This window comes from Bombina bombina, chromosome 1 (genome assembly GCF_027579735.1).
Source record: "Bombina bombina isolate aBomBom1 chromosome 1, aBomBom1.pri, whole genome shotgun sequence".
Lineage (NCBI taxonomy): Eukaryota > Metazoa > Chordata > Amphibia > Anura > Bombinatoridae > Bombina > Bombina bombina.
In genome coordinates this window covers 1502187645-1502210260 of record NC_069499.1, presented here as the reverse complement: position 1 = coordinate 1502210260, position 22616 = coordinate 1502187645, and the positions used below count along the sequence as shown (strand labels likewise).

The following is a 22616-nucleotide window of genomic DNA, read 5'->3' as shown; positions in this document are numbered from 1 at the left end:
GTTATAAGCAGTACCACTGGACCATGCTAACATTAGCGGGCAACTTATACTTTCGGCAGAGATCGCAACAGTGCTAAATAGCGTTCATGTTACAAGTTGAACGTTACAGGTAGCGCTTGAGCGCAAGCCAAAACTGCGCTAGAATATTTAGCGTGACTGAGTTTGCCCCCTGTTTGGGATTTCAAACGGTGTGTTCCGGTTTTCCTAGTTACTCAAACCTGGACATGCAAATGTGCTGGTTTTGCTGGTGCCCAGATTTCACTGCCGACTACAATATGTAAAAATATCAGCTAGTTCCCAATTAGTGAAAAGACTGACTGTTACAGGTTATTTAGCTTGTGCCTTGAAATGCATTAAATGAATTAATAATTTATAATTCTAATTATGATAACATTTTACTTTCAACTTGAAATTCAAGTGCAACCCAAAGTGCGCAAAAAGTTTACCTTTAGCGCATGAGTGAAAGCAGTACATAGCGATCCACTCGTAATATGGCCCTATGTCACACGTAATATGGCCCTATGTCACACGTAATATGGCCCTATGTCACACGTAATATGGCCCTATGTCACACGTAATATGGCCCTATGTCACTCGTAATATGGCCCTATGTTTTTCTTCCAGTTAGGGCAGTAAGTTTGTAAATATAATCATTTAAAAGGATATGAAACCCAAAAATTTTATTTTATGATTCAGATAGAGCATACCTTTTTAAAAAAACATTTCCAATTTACTTCAATAATAATACTTCTCAAATGGATAACAATCTTGCAAAACTGCTGCCATATAACTCTCCAGTAATAGGCCGGCTAATAAGCATAAGTCCCTGCTTTTCTTCAAAACACACCATGATAACGAAGAAAGTTTGATAAAAAAAAAGTAAATTAGAAATAATTTGAGTTTCATATCCCATTGATGATGTTCAGTAGAAGAATACAGTATCATTGACGTGCACGTATGTAAATGTTGTGTCTTGTTTTCTGCAAATTTGTATCAAAATGACACTTCTTTAAAGGGATACTAACCCCACATTTTTTTTCTTTCATGATTCAGATAGAGCATGCAATTTTAAGCAACTTTCTAATTTACTCCTATTATCAATTTTTCTTTGTTCTCATGTTATCTTGATTTGAAAAAGCAGTAATAAAAGGTTAGGAGCCGGCCCATTTTTAGTTCAGCACCTTGGTAGAGCTTGCTGATTGGTTTGCTACATTTAGCCACAAATCAGCAAGTGCTGAACAAAAAATGATCCGGCTCTAAAGCTTACAGTACTGCTTTTTCAAATCAAGATAGCATGAGAAGAAAGAAAAATTGGATAATAGGAGTAAATTAGAAAGGTGCTTAAAATCTCATGCTCTATTTGAATCATGAAAGAAAAAAATTAAGTTTAGTATCCCTTAAAGAACAGACAAATTGTGTTTAGATATTGTTTTTTTATGGCAATGATAATTTATTGTATGTGTAGGTAAAAGATTCATGCATTAAGATATGATCACTTGTTAATAATTTAATGTCAGAATATACTAAATATCTTTAGCTATTAGGATCTTATGTAAATCAGATACCTCCTTATGTTGACAATATTTTGTTATATATAGAAGAGCTATGTACAAAGCTATGATTGCCATGTATTTTTCAGGATATACTGTACTATACAGGTTGTGTTACTGGGATCTTTTATTAATCACTTGATTTGGCAATATGATGTAATATGAGATAGACTTTACATTTTATTTCTGTAGCTTTCTTTACAAGCTTTTGATTTGATCATATCTTTATTTAGAAAACAACTGATGATTGGCTATAAGTTATGTCAATCGTTTTTAGTTGTTTCTATAGGGTATAGCATTGCAAATGAATCATTATTCTCTGAATCCTTAGCGGACAGTCATTAAGAGACTTTGTGAATAGTGCCATTAGTGGCTTATAATCCGTTTTAACATTGATTAGTTGTCCTGCAACAAACTAATGAAATCTTTCACATGCAAACGTGAGGCTGAGAAATTCTTTTTGTATTTGAGCATATTTTGTCTCAGCACTTGTCATGAAGCAGGAAGCATACGCTACTGGTTTTCAGTTACTGTCATATTCTTGCAGTAAAACTGCTCCTAATCCAGTTTGTGATGCATCTGATGATATCTTAATGGGTCTAGCAGAATCATATCACTTTAACACTGGTTCATGCGTAAGCACTTCCTTTAAGTGTTTTGATTTGCTATTTCTTGCTCATGATTCCAGTCCCATGTATTCAAGTAACCATCTCAGAGGAGCTATTTTGTCGGACAGGTTGGGTATGAACTTTCCCATATAGTTTACCATGCCCAGAAATCTCTGTACATATTTTATGTTCTGTGGTCTCTGCATGTGTTCTATAGCAGATATCTTCATGGTATCAGGTCTAACCCCATTAGCGCTGATTATGTCTCCCGCAAACTTTAGTTCTTTTAATCCTAATTAACATTTTTCTTTCGTTATTTTCAGGTTTGGTTGCCGAGTAGCTTGTAGTACTTGTTTTAGATGAGAATTGTGTTCCTCCTTAGAGGTTCCCCATATGATAATGTAATCCATGGATGTGTCCACACCTTCAATATTTTCATATACCATGTGAATTTTCCGTGATATACTTCTGGGGTGGGTGCAATGTCTAATGGCAATCTTAAGAATCTGTATCTGGCATATGGCATTTTGAATGTACATAATTTTGAATTGGCTTCATCCAACTTAAATTTGCAAAATCCTGAGGAAGCATCTTATTTACTAAAGTTTTTATTATTTGCAAATTGCAACATGATCTCTTCTCGAGTAGGCAACTTAAAATATTCTCTTTTTATTAATTTGTTTTAATCGCGAGGATCAAGGCAATTCCATTTTTCTTTTCCATTATTACCAGTGATTTCACCCACTCTGTCAGTTCATCTATTTCCCATTCTGTCAAGCTCTGCTGGTCTTGTAGAGTAAAAGGTACTTTTGTGCAAGGGTAAACTACTGGCAGTTTCATTTTGTTTATCCTGATGGTGTTTTCACCTGGAGAGGACAGTCAAGTCCTTTGGATGCATTCTTCCAACAAGCTGTAATAATCTGGATCACTTTCAGTTTCTATCATTAGTACTCTTTTCACCAGATTCAGTCTCTCACAAGATGATAAGCCTAATATTGCTTGAATATTCTTTGGGATCACTATAAATGAACATTTTATTTTTGTATGTTGCTTGTGCCACACATGTACCTATCACTGATATATTTGCACTAGAGTATCCTGTGAATCTGACATTATTTTCTTGTAGTCCTGGTCTTGGCCCAAACAAAGCAAAATCAGTCTCTGATATTACATTAACCTGAGCTCCAGTATCTACTTTAAATGACATATTGGTGTTCTGCACTTGAAATGTAAGGATCCATTCCTTTTGTTCTTCTTGATCCTATAGAAGTGTATCAATATAAAAGTCCTCTAGAGTGCTTTCCCTCAGCATGTGAACTTGCTTATTTGTACTTTTGCAGCAGCTTACCACAATTTTTACAGCTCTGTCCATATGCAGGGCATTTTTGGGGATGATGATAAGTACCACACCTATTATACAGTTTCTTTATTCATATATTAAGTCTGTTTTTTTTCCATATGTATCTGGTTTTTCTCCATTTTACTTTTTTGCTCACACTTTCTTAGTTGATCTACAGCACATGTTTCAGTAAGTAGCTCTCTAGCTTGTGATTTAACAGTTTCTTCTGCTCTATGACTTGTTATTGCCTTTTCTAGAGTTAGATCTTGCTCTCTAATTAAGTGCATTATCTGGTATACCACTATTCTGTCTTTTATTAAAGAATCTGAAAATTCTCCAAACTCACATATTTTGGCACGATTTCTCTGCTCATTTACATACTCTTCAATCATTTCTCTAGGCTTCTACATGCATGTAAAAAAATCAGTGTCTTTCATATGTGACATTCCTTTTAGGTATTCAATATTCTTCAAACATAGTCATTATTGGATTTAATTTTAGGTTATCTCCCTCTGGAAATACAAAGTTATTATATATTTCTAGGGCTTCTTCACCCACTACAGAAATAATGAGACTTTTATTTTTTCACTTTTTCTATCAGCCTCAATTGAAGAGAGATATAATTCAAGGCTTTGCTTAAATCTCCTCCAATTTTCAGCAACATTCCCAGTTAACTGAAGTTTTGGTGCTGGCTTTAAACATTCCATGTTGTCTCCTACCTTGATGTTGCAGACTATTTTCAGTTAGCTAAGAAAAAAAGGGGGGCCCAATGGCACTACTGTGACGTTATAGGGAATATAATTACTGATAATAATTATCAAATTGTAGCTCATAGGAGATTGACATATGTATTCCTCCTAATATTTCATAGTATAAATGTTGGTGCTGTGTACTGGACCATAAGAAAACAAAAGAAGATCAGAGTCTTCAAAAAATGTACACCTAAGTAGCACTCAAATTTCCTGAATGTGGAATTAGACTTAGTTACAACTGGCGGATATACTAGAAAAATTAAAATATAAAAAATAAAAGTTATATTTTAATTTTTCTAGTATATTCGCCAGTTGTAACTAAGTCTAATTCCACATTCAGGGAATTTGAGTGCTACTTAGGTGTACATTTTTTGAAGACTCTGATCTTCTTTTGTTTTCTTATTTTCAGTTAGCCCCTACAGTTTCCAGCACACCAAATCCAGGAGTAGTCTCTCTCTTCAGTGCAGCACTTCTGACACCATGGGGCAGATTTATTAAGATGCGGGCGCTTGGATGAAGACATCTGTCGGCTTCGATGAAGACTTCTGCCTGCTTGGATGAAGACTTCTGCCCGCTTGGATGAAGACTTCTGCCCGCTTAGATGAAGACTTCTGCCGGCTTTGATGATGACTTCTGCCCGCTTGGATGAGGACTTCGCCGTCTGGCTGAGGATGGATGTCCGGTCTTCGAAAACTGTAAGTGGATCTTCGGGGGTTAGTGTTAGGTTTTTTTAAGGGTTTATTGGGTGGGTTTTATTTTTAGCTTAGGGTTTGGGCACCGTAAAAGAGCTAAATGCCTTTTTAAGGGCAATGCCCATACAAATGCCCTTTTCAGGGCAATGGTTAGCTTAGGTTTATTTAGATATAATTTTATTTGGGGGGTTTGGTTGTGTGGGTGGTGGGTTTTACTGTTGGGGGTGTTTGTATTTTTTTTACAGGTAAAAGAGCTGATTTCTTTGGGGCAATGCCCCACAAAAGGCCCTTTTAAGGGCCATTAGCAGTTTAGTGTAGGCTAGGGGTTTGTTTATTTGGGGGGCTTTTTATTTTTATAATGCTATTAGATTAGGTGTAATTTGTTTTTATTTTTGATCATTTCATTTTTTATTTTGTGTAATTTAGTGTTTATTTTTTTTGTAATTTAGTACATAGTATTTTATTAATTTATTTTATTTTATTGTAATGGTAGGTTTTAGTGTAAGGCAGGTTAGGCTTTATTTTACATGTAACTTTGTATTTATTTTAACTAGGTAGCTAGTAAATAGCTAATAACTATTTCCTAACTAGTCTACCTAGTTAAAATAAATACAAATTTATCTGTGATATAAAAATAAAACCTAAGATAGCTATCTTAGGTTTTATTTTACAGGTAAGTTTGTATTTAGTTTTAAATAGGAATTATTTAGGTAATAATTGTAAGTTTTTTATTTAGATTTTAATTATATTTAAGTTAGGGGCTCTTAGGGTTAGGGTTAGACTTAGGCTTATGTTAGGGTTAGGTTTAGGGGTTAATATATTTATGTAGTGATGTGGGAGGCCAGAGGTTTAGTGGTTAATAGGTTTATTATAGCAGCCGTGTGGGGGCGGAAGGCAGATTAGGGGTTAATAATCTTTAAATAGTGTTTTTTATGCGGGAGGGTGGCGGTTTAGGGGTTAATAGGTTTATTATAGTGACGACGATGTTGGGGAGCGGCGAAATAGGGGTTAATAACCTTTTTAAGTGGCAGCGATGTCGGTAGCGGCAGATTAGGGGTTGATAAATTTATTATAGTGTTTGAGATGTGGGAGGGCCTCGGTTTAGGGGTTAATAGGTCGTTTATGGGTTTTAGTGTACGTTTTAACAGTTTAGTTATGAGTTTTATGCTACAGCTTTGCAACGTAAAACTCATAACTACTGACTTTAGATGGCGGTACGGATCTTGTCGGTACAGGGTGTACAGCTCACTTTTTAGCCGTACCGCAAAAATTGCAATACTGGCTCTTTGGAAGTCCCATTAAAAAATGACTTTTTAAAAGTGCGGTACTGACGTTGCGTAACGGCCAAAAAGGTGTGTGGTACAGCTATACCTACAAGACTTGTATTAGCGGTGTTAGGGAAAAAGCAGCGTTATGAAGCATAACTCTGCTTTTTCACTCATGAAGCCAAAACTCTTAATCTAGCTGTTTATTTTTAAAAGCAGGAATGTAAACCTTAGCAGCCAGCCCATTTTAGGCTTAGCACCATGGATAGCGCTTGCTTATTGGAGGCTTAAATTTAGCCACCAATAAGCAAGCATAACCCAGGTTTTCAACCAAAAATGGGCCAGCTCCTATGCATCACATTCCTGCTTTTTAAATAAAGCTAGCAAGAGAACGAAGAGAAATTGATAATAGGAGTAAATGACAAAGTTGCTTAAAATTGCATGCTCTATCTGAATCATGAAAGGAAAAACTTGGGTTTAGTGTCCCTTTAATAGTTAAGTCACTACTGATAAAACAAGCATAGATCATGACAATATCCACATAGCACCTTGGTGAAATAATGTGTTAACTGCGCTAGAAGTAAGCTTTCATCGGATTGCTCTCGTATTATAAATTGAAAGTAAACTGGTTTCGCTCTTGCACTAACCCGACAATCGCAAAAAGACGAAGTTAGAATATTGCATGCGATAACGTATTCCCCCATAGAAGCCAATGGAGCAAAAAAAGTGGGGGGAAAACCTAATACCCAACTCATGCGTAAACATGATTACATATTCTCAAGTGCGCTTTCCTGACAGGAAAATTTGAATATTTCCCATTTAATGTTCTGCACATAGAAGAATATGGCCGTGAAAACCAGCGTTAGAGGCTCCTAACGCTGGTTTTAGGCTACCGCCGGTATTTGGAGTCACTCAAAATAGGGTCTAACTCTCACTTTTCAGCCACGTCTTTTCCATACCGCAGATCCCCTTACGTAAATTGCGTATCCTATCTTTTCAATGGGATTTTTCTAACTCCGGTATTTAGAGTCGTTTCTGAAGTGAGCGTTAGACATCTAACGACAAAACTCCAGCCGCAGGAAAAAAGTCAGTAGTTAAGAGCTTTCTGGGCTAACGCCGGTTTCTAAAGCTCTTAACTACTGTACTCTAAAGTACACAAACACCCATAAACCGAGGTCCCCCCACATCGCCGACACTCTATTAAAATTTTTTAACCCCTAATCTGCCGACCGCCACCTACGTTATCCTTATGTACCCCTAATCTGCTCCCCCTAACACCGCCGACCCCTGTATTATATTTATTAACCCCTAATCTGCCCCCCTCAACATCGCCTCCATCTACCTACACTTATTAACCCCTAATCTGCCGACCGCAAAGCGCCGCCACCTACGTTATCCTTATGTACCCCTAATCTGCTGCCCCTAACACCGCCGACCCCTATATTATATTTATTAACCCCTAATCTGCCCCCCACAATGTCGCCTCCACCTGCCTACACTTATTAACCCCTAATATGCCGAGCGGACCTGAGCGCTACTATAATAAAGTTATTAACCCCTAATCCGCATCACTAACCCTATAATAAATAGTATTAACCCCTAATCTGCCCTCCCTAACATCGCCGACACCTAACTTCAATTATTAACCCCTAATCTGCCGACTGGAGCTCACTGCTACTCTAATAAATGTATTAACCCCTAAAGCTAAGTCTTACCCTAACACTAACACCCCCCTAAGTTAAATATAATTTCCATCTAACAAAATTAATTAACTCTTATTAAATAAATTATTCCTATTTAAAGATAAATACTTACCTGTAAAATAAATCCTAATATAGCTACAATATAAATTATAATTATATTATAGCTATTTTAGGATTAATATTTATTTTACAGGTAACTTTGTATTTATTTTAACCAGGTACAATAGCTATTAAATAGTTAAGATCGGAACAGCCAATAGAATGCGAGCTCAATCTGATTGGCTGATTGGATCAGCCAATCGGATTGAACTTGATTCTGATTGGCTGATTCCATCAGCCAATCAGAATATTCCTACCTTAATTCCGATTGGCTTATAGAATCCTATCAGCCAATCGGAATTTGAGGGACGCCATCTTGGATGACGTCCCTTAAAGGAACCGTCATTCTTCAGTTGAACGTCGCCGGAAGAAGATGGGTCCGCGGTGGAGGTCTTCAGGATGGAGCCGGTCGTCATCGGATGAAGATAGAAGATGCCGCTTGGATCAAGATGGTTGCCGGTCCGGATCTCTTCTTCCCGGATAGGATGAAGACTTTGGAGCCTCTTCTGGACCTCTTCAGCCACCGGATGATGGATTGCCAACCCCCGCTTGGGTTGGATGAAGATTTTGGAGCCAGGACGGATCGGTGAACCTGGTATGGTGAAGACAAGGTAGGATGATCTTCAGGGGCTTAGTGTTAGGTTTATTTAAGGGGGGTTTGGGTTAGATTAGGGGTATGTGGGTGGTGGGTTGTAATGTTGGGGGGGGGTATTGTATGTTTTTTTTTACAGGCAAAAGAGCTGAACTTCTTGGGGCATGCCCCGCAAAGGGCCCTGTTCAGGGCTGGTAAGGTAAAAGAGCTTTTAACTTTAGTAATTTAGAATAGGGTAGGGCATTTTTTATTTTGGGGGGCTTTGTTGTTTTATTAGGGGGCTTAGAGTAGGTGTAATTAGTTTAAAATTGTTGTAATATTTTTCTTATGTTTGTAAATATTTTTTTATTTTTTGTAACTTAGTTCTTTTTTATTTTTTGTACTTTAGCTAGTTTATTTAATTGTATTTATTTGTAGGAATTGTATTTAATTAATTTATTGATAGTGTAGTGTTAGGTTAATTGTAGGTAATTGTAGGTAGTTTATTTAATTAATTTATTGATAGTGTAGTGTTAGGTTTAATTGTAACTTAGGTTAGTATTTATTTTACAGGTAATTTTGTAATTATTTTAACTATTTTAGCTATTAAATAGTTCTTAACTATTTAATAGCTATTGTACCTGGTTAAAATAATTACAAAATTGCCTGTAAAATAAATATTAATCCTAAAATAGCTACAATGTAATTATAATTTATATTGTAGCTATATTAGGGTTTATTTTACAGGTAAGTATTTAGCTTTAAATAGGAATAATTTATTTAATAAGAGTTAATTAATTTCGTTAGATTAAAATTATATTTAATTTAGGGGGGTGTTAGTGTTAGGGTTAGACTTAGCTTTAGGGGTTAATCCATTTATTAGAATAGCGGTGAGCTCCGGTCGGCAGATTAGGGGTTAATAATTGAAGTTAGGTGTCGGCGATGTTAGGGAGGGCAGATTAGGGGTTAATACTATTTATTATAGGGTTAGTGAGGCGGATTAGGGGTTAATAACTTTATTATAATAGCGGTGCGGTCCGCTCGGCAGATTAGGGGTTAATAAGTGTAGGCAGGTGGCGGTGACGTTGAGGGGGGCAGATTAGGGGTTAAGAAATATAATATAGGGGTCGGCGGTGTTATGGGCAGCAGATTAGGGGTACATAGGGATAATGTAAGTAGCGGCGGTTTACGGAGCGGCAGATTAGGGGTTAAAAATAAAATGCAGGTGTCAGCGATAGCGGCGGCAGATTAGGGGTTAATAAGTGTAAGGTTAGGGGTTTTTAGACTCGGGGTACATGTTAGAGTGTTAGGTGCAGACGTAGGAAGTGTTTCCCCATAGCAAACAATGGGGCTGCGTTAAGAGCTGAACGCTGCTTTTTTGCAGGTGTTAGGTTTTTTTTCAGCTCAAACAGCCCCATTGTTTCCTATGGGGGAATCGTGCACAAGCACGTTTTTGAGGCTGGCCGCTTGCGTAAGCAACTCTGGTATTGAGAGTTGAAGCTGCGTTAAAAATGCTCTACGCTCCTTTTTTGGAGCCTAACGCAGCCTTTATGTGGACTCTCAATACCAGAGTTATTTTTATGGTGCGGCCAGAAAAAAGCCGGCGTTAGTTTTTCGGGTCGTTACCGACAAAACTCCAAATCTAGCCGTATGTTCTTTTTATTCATAAATACATATTTCTACATATATCTTACAACAATTTAAAATTGTTTAAATGTCAATGTTGTTTTCCAAATTCTGTCACTCAGTCGAACCAGCCTACTCACAAAAATTTGTTTATGTCAGCCAATCAGTTACAGCAACAGGCGCAAATTTCACTTTAGTACTGTGACAAAAATTAATTTAGATTTTGATGGAATACTAATGTTGCAAACATGGATTTTGAATGACAGCTTCCTTTCTGGTAACTAAAAAACGAGGTATAAATATTACTATTGTTTATTTCACTGATGTTCTTTGTATTTCCATTATTAAACCTTTGTTAAGAATTATGTGATTTTCAAAAAAAGCATGAATTTAATCTGTTAAGCTCATTTATCACGCCTAAAACTCTGTGAATTGTCTAATGACACTCAGCATTAGATTATGATTGCATGGTCGCATGCATCATGTCAGTAACAATGAAATACCCTGAGCATTTGTAATGACTAAGGAACAGATTACGAGTGGAAGTAAGTTTTATGTACTCGTCGAATACCGCACGTATTACAAGTTCAAAGTAAAAAGTTTTCACTTGTGTGCAAAAAGTCACACTTACAATATTGCGATAGCGTTAACATATTCGTCCATAGACTTTAATGGATCGTGAAAAGGTTTAACCAAGTGCACAAACCCGACATGAAATATTAATATTTCTCATTCCAATGTTCTTCACATAGCAGAATATGTTCTATATATTCATAATACATATTTCTTTATATATTTGATAAAATAATATATATATATATATATATATATACAGACTTGGCCAAAAATATTGCCACCCTGCATTTGTGTCAGATAATGCACCACTTTGCCCAGAAAATTGTTGCATTTACACATTTTTAGGCATTCTCATGTTTATTTTTATTTATTTTGTTTGTTTTTTGTTTGTATTGGTATGACACAAAAAAGTGGGCACATTCCGTGCAAAAATGGACTGGACAAAATTATTGGCACCTTCTCAAAATGTTAAGAAATAATTGCATTCCAAGTTTGTGATGCTCCTGTAATTTGTCATTTAACTCACCTGTATCAATTAACAGGTGCTTACAATATACAGATCACACCGGCAACCAGTTAAAATGGTGAAAAATTGACTCAACCTTTCTGTTGTGTGTCTCTGTGTGCCCCACTAAGCATGGAGAAGAGAAAGAGCAGCAAATAATTGTCTGAGGATTTGAGAACAAAAATTGTGGAAAAGCATGGACAATCTCAAGGTTACAAGTCCATCTCCAGAGATCTTAATGTTCCTGTGTCCACTGTGCGCAACATTGTCAAGAACTTTACAGCCCATGGCACTGTAGCTAATCTCTCTAGACGTGGACAAAAGAGAAAAATTGATCAAATATTGCACTATACATCGCCATCTGAATTAAAAGGGACGCTATGGTAGGAGACCCAGGAGGACTCCACTGCTGACACAGAAACATAAAAAAGCCAGATTGGAGTTTGCCAAAACTTACCTGAGGAAGCCAAAATCTTTTTGGCAGAATGTGCTGTGGAGAGACGAAATAAAATTATAGCTTTTTGGTAAAGCCCATCATTCTACTGTTTTCAGAAAAAGAAATGAGGCTTATAAAGAAAAGAATACAGTCCTTCAAGTCAAACATGGTGTTTTGGGGTTGCTTTGCTGCTTCAGGCACTGGATGTCTTGACTGTGTGCATGGTATTATGAAATCTGAAGAATACCAAAGAATTCTGTGGTGCAATGTAGGGCACAGTAGGACAATGACCCAAAGCACATGTCAACAAGCACCAAGTAATGGTTTAAGACAAAGCACTGGAGACTGAGTACTGAACTGGCCAGCAAAGAGTCCAGATCTCAATCCCATAGAGCACCTGTGGAAAGATTTTAAACAGCAGTTGGGAAAAGGAACCCTTCCAATTTGAGGGACCTGGAGCAGTTGGTGAAAGAAGAGTGGTCCAAAATTCAAGTAGAGAGATGTAAGAAACTCATTGATGGTTACAGGAAGCAATTGTTTTTTTTCCAAGAGGTGTGCTTCCAAATATTAAATTGAGGGTCCCAATAATTTTGTCCAGTCCATTTTTGGATTTTTGCGCAGAATGTGTCAGATTTGGCTTTTTTTTCTTCACTTTTTTGTGTCATACCAATACAAACAAAATAAACAAACATGAGAATGCCTAAACATTTGTAATTGCAACAATTTTCTGGACGAAGTGGTGCATTATGTAACTGAAATGGAGGGGTGCCAATATTTTTGGCCATGACTGTATGTATATATATATATATATATATATATATATATATATATATATATATTTATATGTATGGATATATACAGATATATATATATAGGAATATCTATTTATTAATACTTAGAACATATTCCCCTATGTGTAGAACATTGGAATGTGAAATATTTACAGTACATACACAGTATAACATTTTATTAAATATGACTATTTTCATAAATGTGTTTTTCATCTACTTAACTGCAAAGGACACTAATACAGTTCTATATATATATATATATATATATATATATATATATATATATATATATATATATATATATATATATGTGTACATATGTATTTATGTGTATATATGGTACTATACAACACCGTGCACTATAAGCTCATGGGATAATATTCAAAAGGTGATCTTCTTCTTACCTCAAAGAAAATGGAGAGAAACTTTCATAGTGTTAAACTATATGAGAATAAGCGCAATAGGAAAACTACTCAGATGATATTGAGCTACTATAGCTCTAAGTAATGCGCTCAGTACAAATGGATCCAAGACTGTATTTGTTGTAGGGGGTTCCAATTTTATAATTGAATCACAAAAAAAAACAGATTCTTTAAAAAGCAAAGTCCTTGCAATATTAAAAGGCAATAAATGTCTGTCACTCTGGGGTCCCAGCGGCTATCAACAGGCAACACTTTCAGACCTCCTTCCTAGATTGATATCAGAAGGGTCCTCTGCACCTTGATTTTAATATGCCTGCCCTCCTTGTGACTTTGCTTTTGTGACTGCTGACTCCGACATAGGTTGCAGTATGTTTCATCTGTCTGGATTTTAGTACTGAGCGCATCACTTAGAGCTATAGTAGCTCAAAATCATGTGAGTAGTTGTCCTATTGTGTTTAAAGGTATATTCTCATATGGTTTAACACAATAAAAGTTTTTCTCCATTTTCTTTGAGGTACGAAGAAGATTACCTTTTGAATATTATCCAATGACCTTATAGTGCACGGTGTAGTATGGTATAGTTTCTTTATTGTTTACACTTTTATTGTTTGATTATATACACTGTTATAATTTTACTATACAGTATACTGTTTTCGTTTTATATGTGTATATATGTCTGTAAATACATAAATACACATATAAATACATATGTATATACACCTTAGTAGTCAAGGGGTTAATCAGGTAGCTTGTATGGTTAATTTTAGCTGTAGTGTAGAGACTACCATCCAACCCCCCCACCCCCAATATTCCTACCGGATCCCTCCCAAACAACTCTCTTCCCTCCCTCAACCCCCACGGGTCACCACCATCTTAAAGGGACAGTCAAGTCCAAAAAAAACTTTCATTTTTCAAATAGGGCATGTAATTTTAAACAACTTTCCAATTTACTTTTATCAACAATGTTGCTTTGTTCTTTTGGTATTCTAGTTGAAAGCAAACTTAGGAAGGCAAATATGATAATTTCTAAGCCCTTGAAGGCCGCCTCTATTTTATTTACTTTTCACAGCAGGGGAGAGCAAGCTCATGTAGGCCATATAGATAGCATTGTGATCAGTGGCGTAGCGTGGGGGGGGCAACAGGGGCGGTTGCCCCGGGCGCATAATTCTGAGGGGCGCTTCCAGCCTCAACTTAGCAAAGGGAAGAAGGGAGGCTAAAAATTCTGACAGGCCCCCAGCTCTGTTCTGCGACCCGTCAGGAATGTGGTGATGCCGCGACTAAGGTAAGGTGTCAGGACCAGACTTACTTATAGCCCTGTTTTTGCCTGATACTAGCAACATGCAAAATGCAGCTTAATTACGGTTCTATTATTACCCGACAATTAAGTTCCCTTCCAACAAAGGACCCAGAGCCAGAATGCCATGCATTGCCTGGGGCACTTTTTAAGGCTCTCTAAGCAGAGGTGGGGGGGGAGGAATCCTTAAAAAGTGCAATAAATCTCTTTCAAACCCGTGGCACTGGTGGCAGCATGGCTGGGCTCTGCCTTTCTGTTAACCCCAGTTACCTAGTTAGTGGGATGGTGGGGTGATCAGAGACCATACTTTCATGTTTGACCGGATTCTGATTACAACTTACGCCATCTTGTCCTTGCACAAAAAAAGTATATTTGTGACAGTTGACAAAAATTAGGCCTTGTTTCCTGTATTTGATTTTTCCCCTCCATGATCTTCCTAGGGCAGAAGTAGATTTAGGGATTTGTGTGCTGTCTTGCACCAGGATTGGGCTGCTCACCAGGCATTTCACTGTGTTTGTCTCCTATCAAAGAAGTTCTATGAATTCACCATCTTGAATCTATTTCTTGCTGGACTCCTGAGGTGTGGACTTTTACCGATTTTTAGGGTTTGGGTGCTCATTGCCTTTTTTATTTACATTAAACCCACCCTTACTGCATTTAAAGTAAAAAAAATAACTATAATTTGTGTTAGTAAATAAATTTAACAGCACCCCCCTAAATACCATACACCCTCCCCCCATATATGTATGTAATGCTGGGTTGTCTGTCCCATGCCCCTTTTATATTGATTACTTACAATTGTTATATTTATTAAGGTAGAATATATACCCCACTTTTATATGTCATTGGCACGCAAAAGACAGTCTGCCCAGCAGGGACAAACTTATGTAACAGCTGCCAACCTGTGTGTCCCCTTTTCCTCTTTTTAAGGACTTACCAAAAACCTATTGCACCACATATACAATATGGGTTGCTGCAATGTGGGGGTGGGTGCACCCTGTGGTCTGCAGTATTTGTACCATGAAGTTTTACAGATCAGGACATGTCGCCACCAGATGAGGGTTAAGGGGGGCTTTCCACCCATGTGTAAAATGAGAATAGATCTTAAAATTTAATATTGTATATATTTGCCCAGCTCTGGAGAGCTGCAGACATGGTTTGATCACAGGGGGATAGCACATAATGCTTGCAGGCTTCACCCACTGCCTCTTGTATTGCCAATATATTATTTTCATGGCTTTGTTTGTAAGGCGCTACTGATTAGCAGCTGCTTATGACAAGGGACATATTTTGGGGATATGGGTATCATCAGCAATAACTGTTAGTTATCCAGTTAAGATGGTTAAGGGAGCATTTTGTGGGAGAGGAGACAGTGTCCCTTGCTTTATGTGATCTACCAGGCTTGGGTATTTGCTTGGTTTGTCCCAAATGTAAGAAGAAGCAGCATATCTAAAATGGGGTTGGGGGGGCGCAATACTTGCCTTGCCCTGGGCACTGACAACCCACGCTACGCCACTGATTGTGATCACGCCCGTGGGTAGTGGCAGACACTGCACTAATTGGCTAAAATGCAAGTCAATAGATAATAACTAAAAGTCATGTGATTAGGGGCGGTCAGAAGATGCTTAGATACAAGTTAGTCACAGAAGTAAAAAGTGTATTAATATAACAGTGTTGGTTTTGCAAAACTGGCGAATGGGTAATAAAGGGATTATCTATCTTTTTAAACAACAAAAATTCTGGTGTTGACTGTCCCTTTAAGTACTGCCAAACAGTATACCAGTATGCAGATTAGGGATAGTATTTTTTAAAATATTTTATTTAATTTCTGTAGATTCTCTAATTCCTCCCAAACAGCTCTCTAACCCCCCTTCCTCTCACTAGGTGCCGCTATCTTAGGTACTAGCAGCTGTCTACCACTATCCAGCTGTAGCGTATCAGGTCTCATCGACATTGCTGAAGGCCGACAGCATTTAACATTGCACAATCAACCTGGGGTTTTTAAAAGAGCTGAATGCCCTTTTAAGGGCAATGCAAAAGAGCTAAATGCCCTTTTAAGGGCAATGCCCATACAAATGCCCCTTTAGGGGCAATGGGTAGCTTAGTTTTTTTTTTAGAGTTAGGTTTTTTTATTTTGGGGGGGTTGGTTGGGTGGTGGGTTTTACTATTGGGGGGACTTTGTATTTTTTTACAGGTAAAATAGCTGATTTCTTTAAGGCAATGCCCTACAGAAGGCCCTTTTAAGGGCTATTGGTAGTTTATTGTAGGCTAGTTTTTTTTTTAATTTTTATAGGGCTATTAGATTAGGTGTAATTGTTTTTATTTTTGATAATTTCGTTTATTTTTTTGTAATCTTAGTGTTTTTTATTTTTCGTGATTTTAGTGTTTATTATTTTTGGTAAACAGATTATTTAAATTTTTCGTAGTTTTTTTTTTTTTTTAAAGTTGCAATTTAGATATTTTTTTTTATTTCGTTTTATTAGGTTTTTTTTTAAATTGTAATTTAGATATTTTAATTGGTAGTATTTTTTATTTTATTAGATTAGTTATGTTAGGTTAATTTATAGTTTAATGTAAGTTTTATATTTAATTCACAGGTAAGTTTTTATTTATTTAAATAGAGTTATATTGTAAATTTAATTTAAAGTTAGGGGCTTTTATGTTTAGGGGTTAATAGTTTAATTTAGTATTTGCGATGTGGTGGGGCTGGCGGTTAAGGGGTTAATAGGTTTATATAGTGGCGGCGATGTGGGAGGCCGGAGGTTTAGGAGTTAATAACTTTATTATAGTGGTGGCGGTGGCAGGGATGGCAGATTAGGGGTTAATAAATTTATTATAGTGGCGGTGATGTCGGGGAGCGGCGGTTTAGGGGTTAATAACATTATTATAGTGGCGGCGATGTCGGGGAGCAGTGGTTTAGGGGTTAATACATTTAAACAGTGTTGGCGATGTGGGTGGGCAGCAGATTAGGGGTAAATAGGTTTATTTAATAACCGCGATGTGGGTGGGCGGAAGATTAGGGGTTAATAAGTTTAATATAGTGTTTGCAATGTGGGAGGGCCTCTGTTTAAGGGTTAATAGGTAGTTTATGGGTGTTAGTGTACTTTGTAACACTTTAGTTATGAGTTTTGTGAAACATTTTTGTTACACAATATCCATAACTACTGCATTCAGAAGGTGGAATGGATCGTGTCGGTATAGGTTGTAACGCAAGCATTTTAGCCTCAGCACACAACCTGCAATACCGGTGCTATGGAAATCCCACACAAAAACATAATTTTTTGGAGTGCGGTATTGTTGTTGCGTTACAGGCTACAATGCTTGTGGTATAGCTATACCGGCACAACTCCCAATAGTGCATTCCTGCATTTACGCTGAAATTGCCATTTTTTCAGCGTTAAAAGCCGCAATTCAAAACTCGTAATCTAGGTGAAAGTTTTCTTAATAAGATATTTATATAAAAATTTTTTTTAAATATTAAAGGCTAGATTACAAGTGAAGCGCTATTTTAATGTGCGCCCGTAAAGGGGCAAATTTGCCATTTACGGGCGCACGTTAAATAACCAACCATTGCTAGTAGCACAATGAACCAGAGGACAGACCTCTGGTAAATGAAAAAAAAATGCGCTGGTATTACTGAATGGAGCGCAAATAACGCACTTGTGAAAGCGCAATTTTGCGCTCCACTCGTAATCTAGGCATAAACATTCTCAATGGAGATTGAATATTGTGGGGAATAATAAAGGGACAGTATACGCCAATTTTAATTTAACTGCATGTAATAGACACTACTATAAAGAAGAATATGCACAGATACTGCTAAAAAAAAATCCAGTATAAAATCTTTTAAAAACTTACTTAGAAGCTCCCAATTTAGCACTGTTGATGAGATTAGTCTGGAACACCTACTGAAAGGGGCTGAGGCAACAACCTCCCCCCTCCTCTGCATATGAAAAGACCCATTATACAAACAGAAGCAGTCTGAAGTCTGTATACATCAGTATACATCTAAATCTTTGGGGCTTGATTAGGAGTCTGAAAATCAGTACTGTACAATGTTATTTAAAAATAAGCAAAACTATACATTTTTACAAAAACACTCCCAGATGGGCTATAATATAAGCCGATCATCTACAAAACATTTATACAATGTACAATGTACAATGTCCTTTTAACCTTGGCTGTGGTTTTGACACGGACAAATAAACGGAATAAAATATATATTTGTATATTAATTAGTGGCTTGTCCCATTTTTCAAGATCAAACATGATTAACCAGCACGTTGTGGAGGTTAAATGCATTGTCAACAAGGAACATTGTTGTTATAAAATTCATAGTCAACAAAGGAACGTTGTTGTAAAATTCTCTAACGAATTACACCACTTTATCTTTGTTCTAACATAGGGGTCTATCACAATGCTTTAGAAATACTTCTCTATTTCAAACAGAAAAACACATTTAACGTATATGGGGATTTGTTTTTTTTTGTTTTTTTAAAGACTGTGATCGACCCCATTTTCATTAATCATTTTTACTGAACACTACCATTAGAGAGCTAAATAATTATATTAAGAAACAGATTGTAGCCTTATCTGCTGTATATATAAAACTGTTGTAGGATGTGTTAGTTACAAGAAACCTATAGTGAATCATCATATTCTGTATCATGCATGTGGTTATTAAACCTGCATTATGAGGGAGTAGAGGTTTATAATGTTGCAGTGATACGTGATTTGTGTTACTTATTCCTGAGTCACTGAAACACATCTACACTATAATCGCGTTTGTAGCGCGTCCGTTGGTGTCGCCAGTTGCACACGCATCCTCAAAAGAATGTTGGCTGTGCAAAGCTGCATCCCGGTGTATTACGAAAATGGCAGGGCGGTGAAAGAATCCACCTGCTGCAGCGAAGGCAAACGGAGCATTACAAAAAAAAATTAACTGCCCGCAATAAGTATTAATAAAATAAAAACCTAACCGCAGGCAATAAGTATATAAAAAAAACTAACTGCCCGCAATAAGTATAAAAAAAAAAAAACTAACCGGCCGTACGAAATATTAAGAAAAAAACAACTACATAATAAAATTATTAACCCCTAAATCTGCCAACCCCAACATCGCAAACTACCTAATACATCTATTAACCCCTAATCTGCCATTCCCCCACATCGTAAATTAAATAATTAATTTAGTAACCCCTAAACCGCCATCCACCACCAACACAATAAACTTAATTAACATATTAACCCCTAATCTGCCAACCCGCCACAATGTATTAAACCTTTTACCTATTAACTCCTAAACCGCCAACCCCCACAACGCAAATAACTAATTTAATGACTGAGCCCCCTAACCTAACACCCCCTAAATTAACCCCTTAATTACATAAAATAATAAAATACTACATTACAATTAAAATAAAAAATCCTAACAGTACTTTAAAGTGAAGGTAAACTTTCACGAATGAGTGCCCGTTTTTAAAATATATTACTAAAACACGGGCACTTTTATTCATGAAAGTTTACATTTCACTGTTTTTGTTAAAATACTTACCTTTCCTTCTTGCAAGCTGAAGCAGCGATTTCCCCACCTGCAGCTCGTCTCTTCTTACGTCAGCAATGATGAATCCGGCTTCCTCCAATCACGACATTGCCTCAGGCAATGATTCCCCTGGGGAGAAAGCCATGATTGGAGGATGCCATATTCGTCATTGCTGACGTAAGAAGAGACGAGCAGCAGGAGTGGGAATCGCTTCTCCGGCTTCAAGAAAAAAAGGTATTTTAACAAAAAAATCTAATCCCTATGAAAATAAAAAGCCCCCACAAAATAAAAACACCCCAAATCTAAGAATAAACTACCAATAGCCCTTAAAAGGACCGGTTAAACAGCTCTTTTCCTTAAAAAAATACTAAGTCCCCTCTCTAACAGTGTAACCCCACACCCACCAAACCCCCCAAAATAAAAAAAATAACACTAAAAAACCTATACTACCCATTGCCCCTATAGGGGCATTTGTATGGGCATTGCCCTTAAAAGAGAATTCAGTTCTTTTTCAATTGCCCAAAAAACCCTAATCTAAAAAAAACAAAACCTAAAAATAAAAAAAAAGCCTAACACTAAAGCCCCAAATAGGTACTCACGGTTCCTGAAGTCCAGCGGAGACGGTCTTCTTCCAGACAGGTCCATCATCTTCTATCTTCATCCACAGCGAAGGCAGCGCGGAGCATAGGTGCAGAGCAGTGTTCCCAGATTTGGGGATCCTTGGCGGCAGTCCTCGGCGGTGGCGGTCTTCTGCAGAGTGGAGGCTCCTCTTCATGTGATCGTCCGCCGCACACTGAAGATTAAATATTGGGGTACCTTGCATTCCTATTGGCTGAAATTTTTTAAATCAGCCAATAAGATGAGAGCTACTTAAATCTTTTTGGCTGATCTGAACAGCCAATAGGATTTCAGTAGCTCTAATCCTATTGGCTGATTTCAAAATTTAAGCCAATAGGAATGCAAGGTACCACAAATTGATTGTGGTACCTTGCATTTAATCTTCAGTTTACGACGGACATTGGATGAAGAGGACAGCCGCCAAGGACTACCACCGTTGAGGACTGCCGCTGAGGATCCAGGCATCGGGAACACAGTTCCGCACCTCCGCTCCACGCCGCCTTTACTCTGGATGAAGATCGAAGATGATGGATCCGTCTGGAAGAAGACCTTCTCCGCCGGACTTCAGGAACAGTGAGTACCTATTTAGGATTTAGGATTAGGCTTTTTTTCAATTTAATTTTTTATTTTTAGCTACAAAAAGAGCTGATTGCCCTTTTAAGGGCAATGCCCATACAAATGCCCCTTTAGAGTTAGGTTTTTTATTTTGGGGTTTTTTTACTGTTAGGGGCAACTTAGTATTTTTTAGAGGTAAAAGAGCTGTTTAACTTAGGGCAATGCCCTACAAAAGGTCTTTTTAAGGGCTATTGGTAGTTTAGTATTAGATTAGGGGGTGTTTTTATTTGGGGGGGGGATTTTTTATTTTTAAAGGGGTATTAGTTTAGGGTTAATTTTTTTATTTTCGATAGCTTTGTTTATTTTTTTCTGTCATTTTACTTTTTTTACTTTTTGTAAATTTAGCTTGGGGGTTTGTATTTTTTTCAACATAGACTTCCCTCTGGGCAGGCTTATCGCCTAGTAAGTTCATAATTCAGATTGTTCACATTTGCAAACATTAAATGGCACTTAAAGGGACATTAAACACATTGAGATAGTAATATAAAATGACAAACTGTATATATTAAAAAAAACAACCTCTATATACTTTCATTATTTGTTTTGTCTCCTTTTCATGTAATTCCATTCTGAAATTGTGAGATTTTCAGGTCCTGTTAGAAATGGAAGTGCAGCGCATTATTTTAATCCACACAGCCATTGGCTGCACACTCTAGTGACCTATTTGTAACTGTCCCTAATTGGCCACAGCAGAGAAGGCAACCTAGGTTACAACATGGCAACTCCCACTGATTTACAGACACTAAAACTTTACACTTATTTTGTCATTATTTATACAGCTAATTAAACTAAAAAATACCTCTACAAGTTATTTTTTTCTTTAAATGCATCTTTCTATCTAGCATTTGTTTATAGTTTAAGGTCCCTTTAAATAAAGAGGAATAACAATCACACAATATCTATAATACCTGCTAAAAAACAGACTCTCCACAGGCCAGAATGAAGGGACATTTTGATCTCGGTGGTTTGGTTTTGGGGTAAGATGATGCCCTCTTCCAGGTAGAGCCAGTAGTCTGTGCTGACTGCGATTCCCAGAAGCCCCAAGCCACACACGGCAAACACACTGCTGAGCAGCGTAAGAGCCTTCCTGCTGCACGCTCCCATCCCACAAAGCATCAGGTCTGAGATCGTGCAAGAGAAGGTCTGTAGAGAAGACAGGATATTGGCATTAGTCTGCGGAATAAAACTACAGAGATCGGACAAAGGACACAAACCACATTCACTTCTTAAAATATTTTACAATGCTATTTCACAGTAGGTTCTCACAATTCTGCCAGCATCAGAATATTGCGCCAAAAAAAGATATTGCAACCTTAAAGGGACAGTCTTCTCTAGAATTTCTTATTGTTTAAAAAGATAGATAATCCCTTTATTACCCATTCCCCAGTTTTGTATAACCAACACTAATATTAATGTACTTTTTACCTCTGTGATTACCTTGTATCTAAGTCTCTGCAGACTGCCCCTTATCTCAGTTCTTTTGACTTGCATTTTAGCTAATCAGCGCCCTCTCATAGGTAACTATCTATATATTATCTATATGGCACACATGAACTAACACCCTCTAGCTGTGAAAAACATCAAATGCATTCAGATAAGAAGTGGCCTTCAA

At 37.1% G+C, this 22616-nt stretch overlaps 1 protein-coding gene across 1 annotated transcript in view; it reads right to left on the bottom strand.

The window, feature by feature from the left end:
• The window catches only part of CACNG5 (calcium voltage-gated channel auxiliary subunit gamma 5), an 88288-nt gene extending 66165 nt beyond the window's left edge, over nucleotides 1-22123 (bottom strand). The window contains exon 1 of the mRNA XM_053696426.1: nucleotides 21913-22123. Coding sequence (XP_053552401.1) covers nucleotides 21913-22120 — 208 coding nt within the window. The 5' untranslated portion in view covers nucleotides 22121-22123. The remainder of the gene's footprint in view (nucleotides 1-21912) is intronic.
• Nucleotides 22124-22616: the final 493 nt, after the last annotated feature.